The 15,862-nt window shown below is 38.8% G+C and overlaps 1 protein-coding gene across 2 annotated transcripts in view; it reads left to right on the forward strand.

Moving 5' to 3' along the window:
• The window catches only part of LOC113166019 (contactin-1a-like), a 52,914-nt gene that overhangs the window by 18,375 nt on the left and 18,677 nt on the right, over positions 1-15,862 (forward strand). The window contains exons 1-3 of one of the 2 annotated variants that reach the window (XM_026365917.1): positions 1,880-2,167; positions 8,534-8,668; positions 10,476-10,514. In XM_026365917.1, coding sequence (XP_026221702.1) covers positions 8,614-8,668; positions 10,476-10,514 — 94 coding nt within the window. In that variant the 5' untranslated portion in view covers positions 1,880-2,167; positions 8,534-8,613. Of the gene's footprint in view, positions 1-1,879; positions 2,168-8,533; positions 8,669-10,475; positions 10,515-15,862 lie in introns of those variants that run through there. The other variant, XM_026365916.1, reaches the window with a different exon arrangement.

A 15,862-nucleotide genomic window follows, 5' to 3' on the forward strand; every position in this document is an offset into this window, starting at 1 on the left:
GCATGTCGTGTTTCAATTTAAAAGGCTAATTGAATTTTAGCTGCTTACCTCTTATTTTAAAGCAACCTTTCCTTCCACTTAAACCACCAGCTCAATATAAATTACCCAGTTAGAAAGATGGTAGGGGGTATCTGGACAGATGTGGGACCTCTGCATTATTAAAACAACATGAAATCCAATCATTTTAATCAATATGCTGCTGAGCTCTGTGTTTTGTTGTTCCCTCACAAAGTGACTTTTGTTTGTTTGTTTCTTTTCAGCCTGATTACATAATTTATCATGTTGCAGGATTTGACATGGGGTCTGTGCAATACCTTATGATTTGCTAGAAATGCTGCTGTGGGTGATGATCCAGATGAAAAGCTTGAAAGTCAGACACATTTTCTGTGTGGGCCTTACAAGGCTATTGTAAATATGTTCTACCGGTCCCGCTACCAAAGCCATGCAACCTTTGCACAGCATAGTGCAACACGCTGCAAGTGCACCATGTGAGGATTGGTATGGTGGCTGCCTTCTGTCTCCAGAACAGAGCAGACTCCACTTAAACCTCATGTCATCACACCGGAATTCACAACTGGGAGCAGCTGAATAATACATTATCCTTTTGGTGTTTGCCCATGAGTAGCTTCACTGGAGACCTTTGACGCTCAGTGTCTTACTTAATGGCTCTTAAGTAAAGGCACATTAGTTATTTTATCTTTTCTCCACCACTCAATTTTTATTCCCTTTCAGAAAGTGGTATATGTATGAGCCTTTAGTCAGAAAATCATCTCTCGAACCTTTCAAAACCTTAAAAACCTTTTACAAAGTGTTATTGGCAGATACTTTAATTGTAATAATAGAGTGACCATTAGTTCATTCTGAGAAAATGTAAATTTATAAAATAAAAAATCTCTCTATCTCTATCTCTTTCTCTATCTCTCTCTGTCTCTCTCTCTCTCTCTCTCTCTCTCTCTCTCTCTCTCTCTCTCTATATATATATATATATATATATATATATAGACATTGATATTTAACAGGCTGTTAAAATATAATACTCTATACTCTATATAACATTTTCATCCTTCTTATAAATAACTGTGGACAAATATACTGTGAAGAGCAATTTACTCTTCAAAAGCGGGTGAGCAGGGTAATGACTATTTGTCAACTTGGGATAATACATTTGTACGTATTGTTACAGTCTTTATGCTTTTTGTCTAAATTACAGATATTTACACGAGTATAATTAAAGCTTTGAGTTAGAGCTTGTAAGACAACATTTTATGTCTCTAAACTGAAGATAACTTAGATTTTCCCCAAGGGGATCAATAAAGTATTCATTATTATAAGAATGGTATCTGGCAACTCCTACTTTTGTTGAAGGAGAGGAGGTTAATGCACTTCAAGGAAGAGCTTTGTTATTGTTGGCTTCTTTAGAGAGTAAAAAGCAAAAGCAAAGGAAACTGAAGAGTAGATTGTGCTTCAGGCTGAGAGATTTATATCAGCTTTAAAAAAACAAACATATCACAGCAACAGTCTGTTGTATCTTATCTTCATTTTGCTGGTCTTGCACAGAAATTCACATTTTGTTTCTTTTGTCCTCTTCCTTTCATGGTTCCAGGGGAAACATGCTTTCTCTGTGACAGTAGTGGGGATGATGATTATGACAGTGCTGATGATACGTCTGGCCCACTGCCAGGCTAATGATGAGATTGAAGTTGGGGGGTGGGGTGGAGGATGGGGTTAAAGATTGGGTGCAGGGAACTAGGGGTGAACCAGTGTGTGTGTGTGTTTTTTGTGCAGGAGTGTATCTGCATGTGTGTGCGTGAGTGGCATGGGAGGGCTTAAAAGATTAAACCCCAGCGTGGCCGCAGTGACGAGGGGAAGACCCCTCTGTGGAACGCTCTCGCTGCAGGGAGGCTTCTTCAGCGGTGTCCCATTTGCATGGCTCCCTGTCCTGCTCAGGGAATTAGCCTTTTCTTTTCCCAACATCCCTCCCTCCTCAACTGCACCTTGGAGAGAGTGCTTCCATTCAGCAGCATTTCTGTTTTCTGAGGCAGACAATGGATCAGAGTATTTAGGACACTTGGCAGGGAAGGCGTATTGGAGGGAATGTTGAGGACACGGGCTGCTAAGTAGCTCATCTCGTCACATAGCCACTGGCATGATAGCTCTCCACAGCAAGGTAAGCACTGAGCAGAGTCACACCACACACACCAGACCACAATTATTTTACTGTGTGTCTGTTACAGGTTTGTGTGGAGAAGGATTTTCACTAATACTGAAAGTAACCTCCTCCTCTTCCAGACCATAATGCAATTAATCAGGATGTTTGTGGTTTATTTTATGATTACATTTAAACGTTTCCTTTGTCAAATTAATCTGTGGCCTAATGTTGGTTTCACATCCTCTAATCCAATAAGGGGATGAATAGGAAACGTGGTGAAGGCTGGACTTATATTAATCTTTCCATTGTTTGCCATTTATTGTAGCTACCCAATGCAAAATAAATGCACTGTATTCACACTGTCCCTCTGAGACCCTCCTTTGTGCAATCTGACAGTATTGATTGTTTTTGTCATTACACCCTAATTGCTATATATGAACTCTTTTTCTTAGTGTATATCTCTGCCACCAGCTGTAAGCTGCACTCTGCCACCTAGTAATTATAGTTATTTACAGCAGGGTGTATGGCCGTCAGTGATGATTTTTAGCTTCTAAAGCATGTCACTGCTCTACTACAGAAACCTCTTAGCTAATATCTCTATTGGACAGATGTGGCATGAAGTAATTATGCTGAGCACTCTTTCTTTATGGAGTTCAAGTCTCCTCTGACCTTTGTCTGTATGACACTATCTATCATGCATTATTTCACATATTTTCCAAACTTGGAAGCATATTTAAAGTAATTGATATTCAGAGGCTTTCTCCTGAAGATTGTCCTACAATAGAATTTATCACACTCGACCATAGATGTTGCATTTCTGTGTTGTGATCGATTAGTCTAACTCTAATCTTTTTTATGTTAAATAGATTAGATTCAACTCCAAGCAGTATTTAATATTACAGTTGTTTTTTTTTGCTACCAAGAAATGTTTGCTGCAGTCCTGGAAGAATAAGAAACTACCTTTCTCTTTATTGTAGGTTAATAGAAATAGAACAGAAATGTCTCAGTGTAGATAGAAAACATTGATTAAATATTTCAGTAAAACATGAATGACTAGGTTTACACAACCTTGGAGAATTTTTTTCATGACAACTTTGGATGTTCAGTGTTTTGTTTTTGGTTTAGCGAAATTCTCCAGGCGGAGTGAAGATTGTAGGCAAGAGTACAGAGATAAACGTGAGATTCTTACTCTAGCTCGACTTAATTTACCACAGCTGCATCCAGTAGGTGAAGTGAAAGATCAGAGGAATGATCTGGAAGTTGAAACATGGCAACTGGACTTTGTTCTTGAATAGTTGATGGTTTCGACCTAACAAGAAGGAAGTCAGTTTGCCATAAGTCAAATTCCAGATGACTTCACCCGGATGACTGAGAATCTCCTTCTATCTCCTCAGAGTGCTTACATCTAGTGAGACATATCACAAATGGACAAAGCACAGATGTAAATCATTACCTTAGGAGTGTGTACTTACTCAGGAGAGCTAAATTATCACCTGTCATAGCATGTTCTTGGTTGGTTATTTCAAGTTCAACAGCATCAGATGAAAGCTTCCGTGTTGCTTGACAGTGAAAGACAAAAGTTGTAATCATTTCTTAGAATTCAGGCCACATCTTTGCTTTTGCACTCTTGCCGGTTTTTACATTACCTGATTTTAGGTTAATGTAATTCATACTGCTCGCCAGCCCTAGTTTTCATGGATTGAATGACTGTTGTCATTGATATTCAGGTCAGCTGAGGTTGTTGAGGCTGTGTGGCCGTGGGGGGCATTGTGTTGACTGCAGGGCTAGAGATAAACAGCTTACATTAGCATGGCTGCTTGTGTTGGGCGAGAGACAGAGACACACACAGAGAGACAGAGAGAGAGAGAGCGAAGAGGGAGGGGGGCAGACAGAGTGACACAGTGAGCGCACCACGACAGATCGTGTGCAGCTGGATTACATCATGAATGATGCTTCATACCGAGTCTGACAGGTCTCTGGGTTCATTTTCAAGTCTTTTGGCAGAGATGATAAAAATAAAGCTTTAGATTACAAAAAAAGGAAGTTTAGTGAAAATAGTTTCTTGCAGGGGTGTTGCATAATTATTCAATGCAAAATTTGTCCCTAATTACAATAGATTTGGATTGTAATTGTGATGTTCATCATCATGGCCATCATTAGCCACGATGATGAACATGATTGCAGCTGATAAAGAACATTTTTTGATAACTAATTTTTATTCTCATAGACCGGTTAAAGCAAAAAGCTTCTGGCTACGGTGGAAATCAAGCTGTTATAAAATAAAGTTCTTTTTTCTATGAAGTGCTGAACCAGTTCCTGCTTAGCAACAGGGGGTCTGTGTTGTACAAAGCGTGTAGAGAGCATCTTTTTCTTCAGGTGTTGTTGCGTGTGTCTTGGGGTTATTGCTTTATCTTGTGTGTAATAGGCTTGGATAGCCCATGTCTGTATCCTTTTATTTAATTGACTCATTCTTTAGGTCTTCTGGGAGATATGAACCTGTTTGTCTTTAAGTCCAGTCTTACAGATATGGAACAGACAGACTCATCTTTCAGAACTGACGCTGAAGAAGAACACAGGCTGTCTGTGGCTCATTTTGGAATCAAAATCAATGTTTTTGTAATAAATAATTCAACATAGACTAAAAGTATCACCACTGCTTTGTGGCAAAATAAGAGATTCAACATTAAAGTGAAATGGCGTGTGTTTCTTCCTGGCTTATAAAAAAAAATCTGGTGTCTGGTCTCGTCAGATATGGAGGGTGTTTGGTTATTTTTTTGTGTCTTTTTTCCATTAGAAAAAAGCATTAGTTAGCATTTTGTTAGTAAAATGCATGATCATATTTATACTTTTTCCACTGAGCAGAATATGTTTAAGCTCTAGAAAGTTGAGCTGTATTATGACACTGTGACTGAAAATAGACAAACTGGCTTCAAACGTGCTCCTCTCTAAAGAATTAAATGATCAAACTTCCCTCGTCTGTAGAAATGGTTTTGCTCTGTAGCTGTGAGGCATTTCATTTATGATTTTATGCATACGAATAAGAAAGAAAAAAAATCCACAACAGCACGTAAACCTAAAAACATTGAACAGTATTGTCTCTTTAACCAGACTGAGTCACTGCTGCTTCTTACAGATGATGTCAGCATCAGCGTCTCGCTGTTTTGTTTTAATTTATTCTGGATCAATATTTCTCTCTCTGCCTCAATTGTTATATTGTTATTTCCCAGCAGCATTTGGTGATGACGCTAAATCTTATCTGCTATATTACACAATACTCACTTTAAGACGAGCAGTGGGGATTAGTTCAGATATCTGAGTTTCAGATGAGTAGACCGGCTGACTTTCTTCCAATATTTAAAGAATAGTGTTGGCATTCTGGGAAATGTGCCTATTCACTTGCTTGCTGAAAGTTAAATGACAGCATCAATATGACTCTCTGTAGAAAATCTAAAGTTGTAACACCAATTTAAATTAGCAGAAAGAATAACAGAGTAGTACTCAGCAGTAGTTGCAGATGAACCTTTAGTCAATCAGCTAATCAGTTACAGGCTGTTTATCTGTCTATTCTACATGAATCAAATGTTTGTGTTCTCCTGGAATTCAGAAATACCTCAGATGCTGCATCAACTGGTGCATTAACTGGATTTATGTTCCCTTCTCTATCTGATTAAGATCAATCCAGTGTTAACCTCATCCTCGCTGCCTCATGGAGGATTACTGCAAATCGGGGTGTTGATTGCGTTTGTAACAGGGCAGTGGTAGGGGGCAGGCAATGTCTTGTTTTTGAAGTCTGTCACTCAGAGATCTCCTTCATCTTCTCCTTCACCTTGTCCTCTTTTCTTCCTCCCCCACATTACTGAAACTGCCCCATTTGATTAGGAGAGACTTCCCATGAAATCAACTACTTGATTATGCAGCTTGCATCAGGATGAGCACAGAAAAGCAGGGGTTTCACTCACTTTGACTTAAGGTCATGATAAGAAACGGGGATGACGGTATTGGTCATTAGAGTGCAGCGATATGTTTCCAGAATCTGCCTCCTGCAGCCTTGATGTAAAGTAATGTGATTTCTGATTTGGAAGCAATGAGGTTAAAAATTCTAGGGGAAGTAAAAAAGAGGGAGAAAGAGATTCAGTGAGCAAAGCACCGCTGGGAGAGGGAAGAAGAAAAAAAAAAACCTTGACAAGAAAAACCACCAAAATCAAACCTCAAGCCGTAATAGCTCTGGCAACATCCAGGGTGTGATTTATGGGGTGGAAGAAATGGCCTTGTTTGAGTGCTGTCACATCTGGGCCTTGTGATTTATTGTGATGAATGGAACACTCTCATCACGTGCTTTCAGGCTGCCAGGATACGACAGGATAGGTAGGAAGGCCCATTAATACTGATTATGAGAATATTGTAGTGCTGGTCTTTTTTTTTTTATTATATCAATTCAGTGACATTTTATAATGAATAAATGGGATTGGTTGTTTCACTGTTTACTGTGATGTGATGCTATAATGATAACCCTTCTTGCCTCACCTAATCTCCTAAATGCATCTATTAGGATCATATATAATAAAACGTGCAGTAATATAATATAATATTGCTGTGTAGTAAGTACCACAGATTTTTTTAGAGCTGTGTCTGACTTCAGCAGATGAATGTTTTTAAAAGGGTGAGCAGAGCACCCTAGGTCTTCGTTCCACAACGACAGTGTTGTTCCAGATCAAAATGAATGTTTGCATAGTTTCATTGTCGGTCACCAAAGGCCCCCCGCTGCACGCAAACTGCTCCTTTTGAAAGGTGTTGCTAGGATACAGGCCTGTGTGAAACTGAAATCCCCTCCATATTCCCTTCCTGAAGCTGAAACAGCTCGGACATTATGTTCAACTTATTGTGGGTGCGGTATAGTCGCACTGCCCATTTACCTTAATTCATTTTTGTGTGCCGTCGTGCATGTGTTGGAATGTTTGTTTGTGTCGTGCGAAGCTACAATATTTCACAGATGCTCTTCTGTTTTAATCCATTTGTTGTAATATAACTCCCATTAGTCTAGAGACTGAAATCTCAATCCTGCTGTCACGCTCTGCCAGCTGACACCTCAGGCTGTGCACAAAGAATCAATAGCGTCTGCGACATGTTCAATTACACTCTAATCAACACAAACCTGTCCAAGTCAACCTGGAGAATGAATGGGACAGGTCTGAAGATTGAATTATAGCACAATTATACAGGTAAATGAATATATGAATGTGTTGGATTTGCTTGAGTTCCACTGAGTGCTAGTTAACAAGCACCGAAAAGTATGACACTGATAAAAAAAGGTGCAAATTATCTTTTTTTTATAAACATTATTTCTCCAGGTGTCATAGTGTCAAAAGACATTATGTTAATGCCAAGAATGGCCACACTTATACTGTGTGATAGAATAACTGACACATCAGTTATCCCATCTAATTTCCCTCGAGGTTTCGTCTTGTAAATTGTATAATATTAATTAAGTGATTAATTAGGTTATAAATTGAGCATCACTCAGAAGTCTTCAGCCAATATAAGAAGTCCCTTACAGTATCAGTGTACATCAATGTTTGTTTTATCTCAAAGTATTTTTTCCAGTTTTCTTTTCTCTATTTTGGATAAAAACATCTCCTGTTACAGTGTGGAAGGTCAAATCTAAGGTCAAATAGTATAACAGTTACAGCACTCACACAGCTGTTGTCATAGTGCGTTACTCATTGTGAAACTGGAAGCTGGTGCTTCACTGGTGTTTCATGGTGTGGTGTGGACAGTGAAATGCCTGCTTGGCCAAACCAGTGCTCATGGTTACTTCTGGCAGTTGTCCAAATGACAATCATCAGGCGTCGGCCAATCAAGGCACTAATCCCCTACAGGCTGACAGCAGGCAGAGACATGGTAAATATGTTGGGGCAGTGGTGGTTCCACCTGGAGGCAGTGTCCTAGTAGAGGCTGGTGTAGGACTGCAAATAGGGCTGTTTTTTTTTTTTTTTTTGCAAGTTTGAGAGTTTATTAAGGCTTATAATTATTAGCACATACTGTGGCTTTATGCCATGAGGAAAGGTACAATATGAGTTGGATGTCAGCAAGGAAAGACTATTTAACATTAGTATGTTCTTTTCTGGTTGGGTCAGTGCTGTTAGATGCTCTTTATTCTGAAATATTCATTTTGTAGTATAATAATAAATACACACAAGGCTAAAACAGGTCAAAAGCCTCTTTTTAATGGACCACTTCATACAGTATATTGTGAGACTATGACCTCAATACTCTACAGTGCTTGGATGACTGTGATGATTTAATAATATTTCTGTAATTTCACTATAAAAAAACAAGATCATTATGTAACAACCTGTGTATCTCTACTTTCTGTTTCTCTTTAAGGAAACCCTGGCAGTCCTGCTAATGTTCCATCAGCTGAGCTTCCAGCTGTAGCCCCACCAGGTGGTTCTCACTTCAACATCATGCTGCACCTCACACTGCTCTTCCACCTCCTTGCGCTCTCTCTACCCCCTGCAGGTCAGTAGCTCTTCAGCCGAAAGAGAATTGCTAAATTAGTTCATAGAACATCTTAAAGGGGCACTACCTTTTAAGATGTATAAAAAACCCTAGGTTTCTATATGGTTATATCCAGAGTTCAAAAATTTGCAATGTGAGGAGCAGAGCAATGGTTGAACTGTACAGTATATGCACCACAGCAGCGGCTCCCAGAGAGCAGCTACTGGATGTGACAGCCAGGTACAAACACATCAACAGGATGGGAGTAGGCTATTGTTGGTTATTAACAAGGTGATCTAGAGAAATATAACTCAAGAAATTTAGATTTTGGGGCATGGGATAAGTGATAAATAAATACTGTAATTAGTTCAGCAGTAAAAGTTGTTTGTTTTTGATCATTTTCTTTAGAAACACAAATCAAAGGGACTCTTTTTTACTCATTCGTCTTTCATCTTGAAAGTATCACTGTACAAAAATCCAACTGTCAAATAACCATTTTTTGCAAACAATCTGTCAGTGCAACGTGTCTCATATGGCAGCTACAGAAAAAGACATAAACTTTGATTAGTGGCGTCAAGATCTCACAGGTGGCGGGCTGCTCGGATAGAAGCACAGTAGATTGTCAGTGTACTCATGAATGGGATCAAGATGTTAACAAGCAGCTAACAGGCAGATTTAAAGAACATAGTAAATATAATCACATTGACGGTGATGTGGAAGAAAGAAGAAATCTGATTTCTTTGACTACATAAAAGATTTATTTGAATGTCAGATCTAAATCTGAACTAAAATTGAAATGCACATGCTAAGGCTAACTGAACAAAGCTCAAATTGTAGAGACGTCTACAAAGCCCAAAGAGTTTGCAGGTTTTCATTTTTGCTTGTGGTGCGACTGTGCAATCATCTATGTTGGAAACAAAGCAAAGTGGACAAACAACAGCAGGTCTGAAAATGACCTGTCTAAAAATGATACAACCTCCTCTGTGTGCCCATACCTTGGGCTATTCTCACTCGCTTCATGTTGGATTTCACATGGTCCAAAAAAAGAAATAAATAAAAGAACAGGAGCTCGCATTTTGAATTCTCCTGCTCCGGCTTCACATCACATCTTTCTCAACAAGACTTTGAAATACATGAGATTTATGTTTCTTCTCTCTCTCTTTTTTTAACATGGGGATGTTCTTCTACCATTGTAGCTGAGTTCTCCAAAGGTTTTGGCAGCAGTGTAGCTATAGCTTAAGAGTATTCTGCTGGAAGTGCTGATACAGCCATAGTATAGGAGAAGGCTGCATAGATGGCTGCACCTTACACATACACCAGGTATGCAGGGTTAAACTGTAAGACTGCAGCCAGTCAGCAGTCTCAGGTTGTTATTGTTGGTAGAGAACATTAGCTCGACACATTTTTTTTGCCCTAACAATAAGAAACTGATCGTTAATATGATGTTAACAATCACAGTTAACATGGTTTTAAATGTTGTTCTGTAGTTGTAGGTATGGTTTTCTTCCTGTATGTGAACATTGGTCCATTTGAATACCACTTAACAGAGGAATGAAATCCCCCAAGGCCAACCACAGATGCTTTGAGTTTCGTACTTTGTTGTGAATGGCTGGCTGCAGTGGATTTCAGACCTGCAACTATCTGAAGATACATTTATGATGAAGCATGATACTGTAGGTTTTGAAATATTGTTCTAGTAACACTATGTCTCCTGAGAATTGAGGGAAACATTCCTATAGTTTAGGAACAGGGGAAAGAAATGAAGTCACTTTCATTGTCATTTGCATTGTTATGAACCAAAGTTCTGACACGTTGTCTTTTATTACAGATGCATCAATTCACGGGGAGGCACCTGACTTTTATGGAGGTAAAACTGATCCTACTGAAAAAATCCCTATAACATGAAAATAAATGTGGTATTTTGTGAGACGTTCAACACATTCACACACACACTAATGTACTCATTTATTAGACGTTGCCATTTCTTTCTCACCATCTATACAAGGAGCTTTCCAGTATGCTTTGCTGTTAGTGTTGAGACTCTGATGTAGCAGATCTTAATGGAAATGCAATTTACAGCTTCTACCCTGCATTCTTCCATTTCAATTCATTTCCTCAGTTGCCTTGTGTGAGACCCGATTAAGCTCTAATCTACTTCTGCACAAACTATAATGAAAAGTTATATCAGAACTGGAAATTGGTCATAACCAGATAGGTTATAGAGCAGCATAATGTTTTAGTTTTTCTGGATCCAGACCGTTAATACATAAACCCGGTAATACATAAATCAGATAGCAGGTTTGCAACATATTTCAAATATTTGCACAATGTGGGTTATAGTACAAGTTGCACCACTAGATGAGTTTAAAAAAGGATAAGGTCAGTGACTTCATGGGGGACACTGTGGTTGAAACCCTGACCTCCTTATGCTTACCCTACCTTTGCCCTGTACTTTTAAGTCGCATTCAAACTCAATGTAAATGTAAATACTTATTCTGTCTAAATAATTGGAATGTGAGACATTTAACTTTAATAGTTTTTCAATTTAATTTAATTTTTTATGGAAGAACACTCAGTATTGACCGTAGCTCAGTTGGTTGTTGCTGGCTTAGATTGCCCTGGAAAGACACATTGCATAACTGTTCTCCAGAAGAGGGGGTGTTTTAGTGTCCCACATTTCCTTAATTCTCCTTAATTCATTCCAAAATATGATGATCTGCAGCTGTGAAAAGCACATACAAAAAAATAACACAATGAAGTATGTTAGACTCAAATGGGCTTCTGTTCATGTGCCCACTACAGCCCCTGAGGTTGTAAAACTCTGCCTGTAAGAGCTACCTCCCTTCTTTAGGGGAAATGCAGTGACAGACGGCTTCCTTTCCTAAGAAAATCTATCTGGAAGTCATCTTTCTTTCCATTGTTGCTATTTCTGGACTTACTCCCCTACTTGCAGATGTACATTAATCTTAATAGAGATAGTTAAAGCCCAAGACATTGCACTGTACTGTGCAGGATCGCCATTAGAAACTGTATCAGACCTATTATGACTCACATATGAGTATGAAAGATGAGATAGAGAGGGAAAAATAATTAAGCACTATATGGCTGTATAATTTATTCATACACCCAAATGTGTATTGATATCAATATTTTATTAATATGATTATTATTTACTTTTATTTGTAGTTTTTGTTATTAATGAGCATTTTACATTCACATACAATCCACTCATTGTTGCAGATCATATAAATATTAGGGCACAAACTTTTAAGGCAACTGTATAAAAACTGTAAAGAGGTGAACATTTCTGTACTTATTCACAAGGGTTAGATACATGTTTATATCTATATGCTAAATATTAAGCTGCAGATGAGCATATACAGTTGGCCTGGCTCTGTCCAATAGTAATAAAATCCACCTATTAACACCTCTACAGCTCACTATCAAACAAGTTCAATGTTGTTTGTTTAATTTGTCCAAAAACCAAAGTATGTACAGTAAATGTTGTGTGCAGGTCTATTTTGCCGTGCGCTTTCACTGTGAGGTTGCTATGCAAACAGCAGAGACTCGAGGAAGTCTCTGTGCTGGGCCAAGAAATAGTCCACATCGAGTGTTTCAATCTAAGTCTTGGCAAGAATGTGAAAAATGTATTTCCTAAAATGTGTTTCCGCTTTAATTCAAGCGTGCTGGCAAAATGATCAAATGTTTCCAGTGCAAGATACTTACATCAATAGACCTCTATTCAATAAATATTTAAACTTTAAATAATACATTGAGAGACCGATCAGGCTGTCTTCATGGTCTGTTAGGTGGAGAAAGTTGCAGTATGCAGGTACAGTAGTAAACACTACCTGCATACAATTTGTCTCTGGTGAGAAAACTAAAGTGGAGACAGACTGTCAGCGAGGGGTAAATTGGAAAAAGGGAAGGCTTGCTGATTTGCTGCGTGGGAACAAGTTGTGATGCTGCATGCAGGGTAAATTGTTGATGAAATCAAAGGGTAGAATTTTTTTTTCTGGTGGTCTCTCCTTTGTTTATTCCAACCATTCATTCTCTTTTCATCTCTATTGCTGATTTTCTTCAGGCTGTGCGGCTTTATGGAGTGTCACCTCCTGATATTATCTCGACATTACCTTCACGTGTCTGCAGAAATAACACTGCATGATGTAGCTTGGACTTGTTTGTCATGCTGTACACACACAGCCCAAAACACCATAGGCTTCTCTGCTTAAGGTCACTCAACACTGAAATGTACGAGAACGTTTTTGCTTTGGCTTTATGAATATGAACTCTTTGTCAAACATAAACACACACACGCCACGCTCCTCAAAGGTCAGAACATTGTGTAGGCAGTCTTCCAGCTGCTAAAACACATCCGAATCCCCATTTTTTGTTCCTATAAGTCAACTGCTCATCATTGCAGTGCCCATCATCTTGCTGTTAAAGTCTTATTCCAGCCAGTATCGGTCTCTTTAGTGCCAAGAAGTTACACTCTGTAGGCTTGAGTAGCTGTAAAATATTTGTGGTTTTCACAGCATTACAAATGTGTTAAAGTGCCAGTAGAGACTTATCCAACCAATACTCCTCAGTTTTTCAGCAATATGTTCAGTAAGTCTTTCACTCACATTTTGCCAAAATATGGCTAAAAAATAGGGATGCACTAATCCAAGACGAAACTTAACAAGCCCCAGCATCAGACTAGAACTTGATCTTGATATCTACAGATGATATCAAGAGCTGAAATGAAGAGTTTAAACATTGGTTCAGTGTATCCCTGCTAAAAAACATTTTCTGTTTGAGCCCCCCAGACATGACCTTGGCGAGCTTGTGAGGAGGTGTGTGTTGGTTTGTGCGCCTGTTTGCAGTTAATGGAGATTGGAACATGCTGAAAGATGGACAGCTGGAAAATGAATAATGCTGCAAAAATGTTCTGTGAAATGTGGGAACATTTAGAATTTTTTTTTTTTTTTTTTTTTATGAAGCACTGAAATTTGTCTCTGTGGGAGTCCAGTGTGAGCAACATAAATCCACTCTGTTTTTCTCATAGCACTGTGAAAAGCTGCAAACCTTTTAAGGACCACTTTCTTTTTCCGATACAGATTTTTGAGTATTGCTAGAATAAAGACTAAGATGGTGATCCTCCTTTGAAGAACTTAAGTCATACCTAAGCAGACTATGTTTTCAATAACGATATATTAGTCTGTGGACACCTCTGTATTCAAATTCAAAGTCATGTATTCTGTTTGAATAGTTGTATGTATGTTGCAGCCATCATTTTAGATAATTGTTTTTGACATAAATTATGATAGCACAGATGGCACCACACCTGAGCACACAGTAGCAAACACTCACCCTACCTTTGCAAACAACTTGGCTCGCAGCGAAGCAGGATAATTTAATATTTATTCAACAGATTAAAAACTGTCGATTTTCACTGAAGGGACAATTTGGTTTTACACCATGACTCGTTGTACTGCTCAGGGGCTTATTGGTAATTATTTCTACCCCTGTGCTTTCGGTGCCTCTAGAAAACAATATGTTCACTGTCCCATTTGGACACTCTCTTGGTCATGCAAACAAACCATGCTGCAGATGTAGCTAAAACACACAGCTGTGAGGAGAGTTAAAGTCACCAGAGGATTAAGTTCTTCTGGGATTTTGAGTAATTATGTGACTTTTTGGATGTGAAACAAAAACAAAGACTAAATGTTGTGGAAACAGCAGGAAATTGAGTGACAGTAAAGCAAACAGGACAGATTATGTTTTTTTGTCATGCAACATTAAATCTAAATCTAATAATAGGTGAAGAATTTATGTCGCTTTATATACTGATGCTAGGGGAGATAGCAGGTACCTAAAATAACTGCATGGTATTTCAAATTCAAATGAGAGTCTAAACCTTCCCACTTTCCAGAAGAATAGGAGTGTGTGTTTGATAGCGAAATCTGGAGACAGAGCGTGTGAGTGTGTCTTTCGTCCCCTTTTTGTACAGACGTGGCCTTTGTGGAGAGTCCATCTTTTCTCCTTTGAGTGCTTGTCTGTGTGGTGCACTCTTCACCATTCACCATTGTGAAAATAATTACTTGCCCGGTTAATAGGGTAGCTCGGTGCAACCAAAGTCAAGTAGTGCCAAAAGGGGTAAGATTGAAACAGTTTCATGCAGGGGGGAAATAGAACAGGAGAGAGATGCAGATGTGGAGAAGAAATAAAACAAAGATTGAAAGAGGGCTGTAGACAGAAAGATTCACTGTTTCACATGTGTTTGGAATTGAGTCTGTGAGAAAGTAAACAAGACAACTGAGAGTGGGAGGAAGTAAGAAAAAAATTGATGGAATAAGTTTTTGATAAAAACAAGACTAGGATACAGCAATGCAATGGATAAAACCCTGAATGTACTTTATTCCATGGAAATTCATCCTGTAGCTGTAGAGATTTCCATATTCACCAAAGTAATGCATCAATAAAAAGACATTGTCCTAGTTCCTAGCATGTCTAACTAAAGAGTGAAGAAGAGATGTAGGTGTGAAAGAAAAGTTAAAGAAAGAGGAGCTGACTGTGACAGTAGGATATAGGTTAAAGCTATGGAGAGAGGACAGAAGAAAGCCACAGAGAGTTGGAGACAGACAGACAGACAGAAAAAGTGAAATGAGGCAAAGGCACTGTAAGAGGTCTGGATGTGTCTCCAGGCATTGGGCCTTATGTGCCCTGCTTTTACACTCCCCTTCACCATCTGTCACATCCCACAGTACAGGGAAAGTATAGGAGCGGCACCAGTGCTCATCTCTCCCAGTTACACTCCAACTGCTATTTTAGCACTACAGCTCATCACACATTTACATTTCATATTTACATGTAAAGCACTAACAGTGCAGGCATTCAAGCACGTCCAGCAGTGGAGTAGGGGAACTATATTTCCTTTACTTATTCTAGTGTGTTTCTTTTTAATCCTTTTTTTTTCTCCCTTGTTCCCAGAACATCACTTAAATTGCCTCCCATCAGTCTCACAATGCCCCATTTATAGTAAGTTTAATTCTTTTTCAGCCAGCAGGAATTCTGAGTCCTTGGGATTTGCATCAATGTCAAGCACTTACACACGGTTGGATACGAGTGTGTGCGAGTGGGAGTGGATCCTGTCTCCCAATGTCTTAATAACAGCCTCCTGGTTGGCCATACAGGAAACAGCTAACTTGCTAGTGTGTAAATAAGTCCTTACTT

The sequence above is a fragment of the Anabas testudineus genome, chromosome 6 (genome assembly GCF_900324465.2).
Source record: "Anabas testudineus chromosome 6, fAnaTes1.2, whole genome shotgun sequence".
NCBI lineage: Eukaryota > Metazoa > Chordata > Actinopteri > Anabantiformes > Anabantidae > Anabas > Anabas testudineus.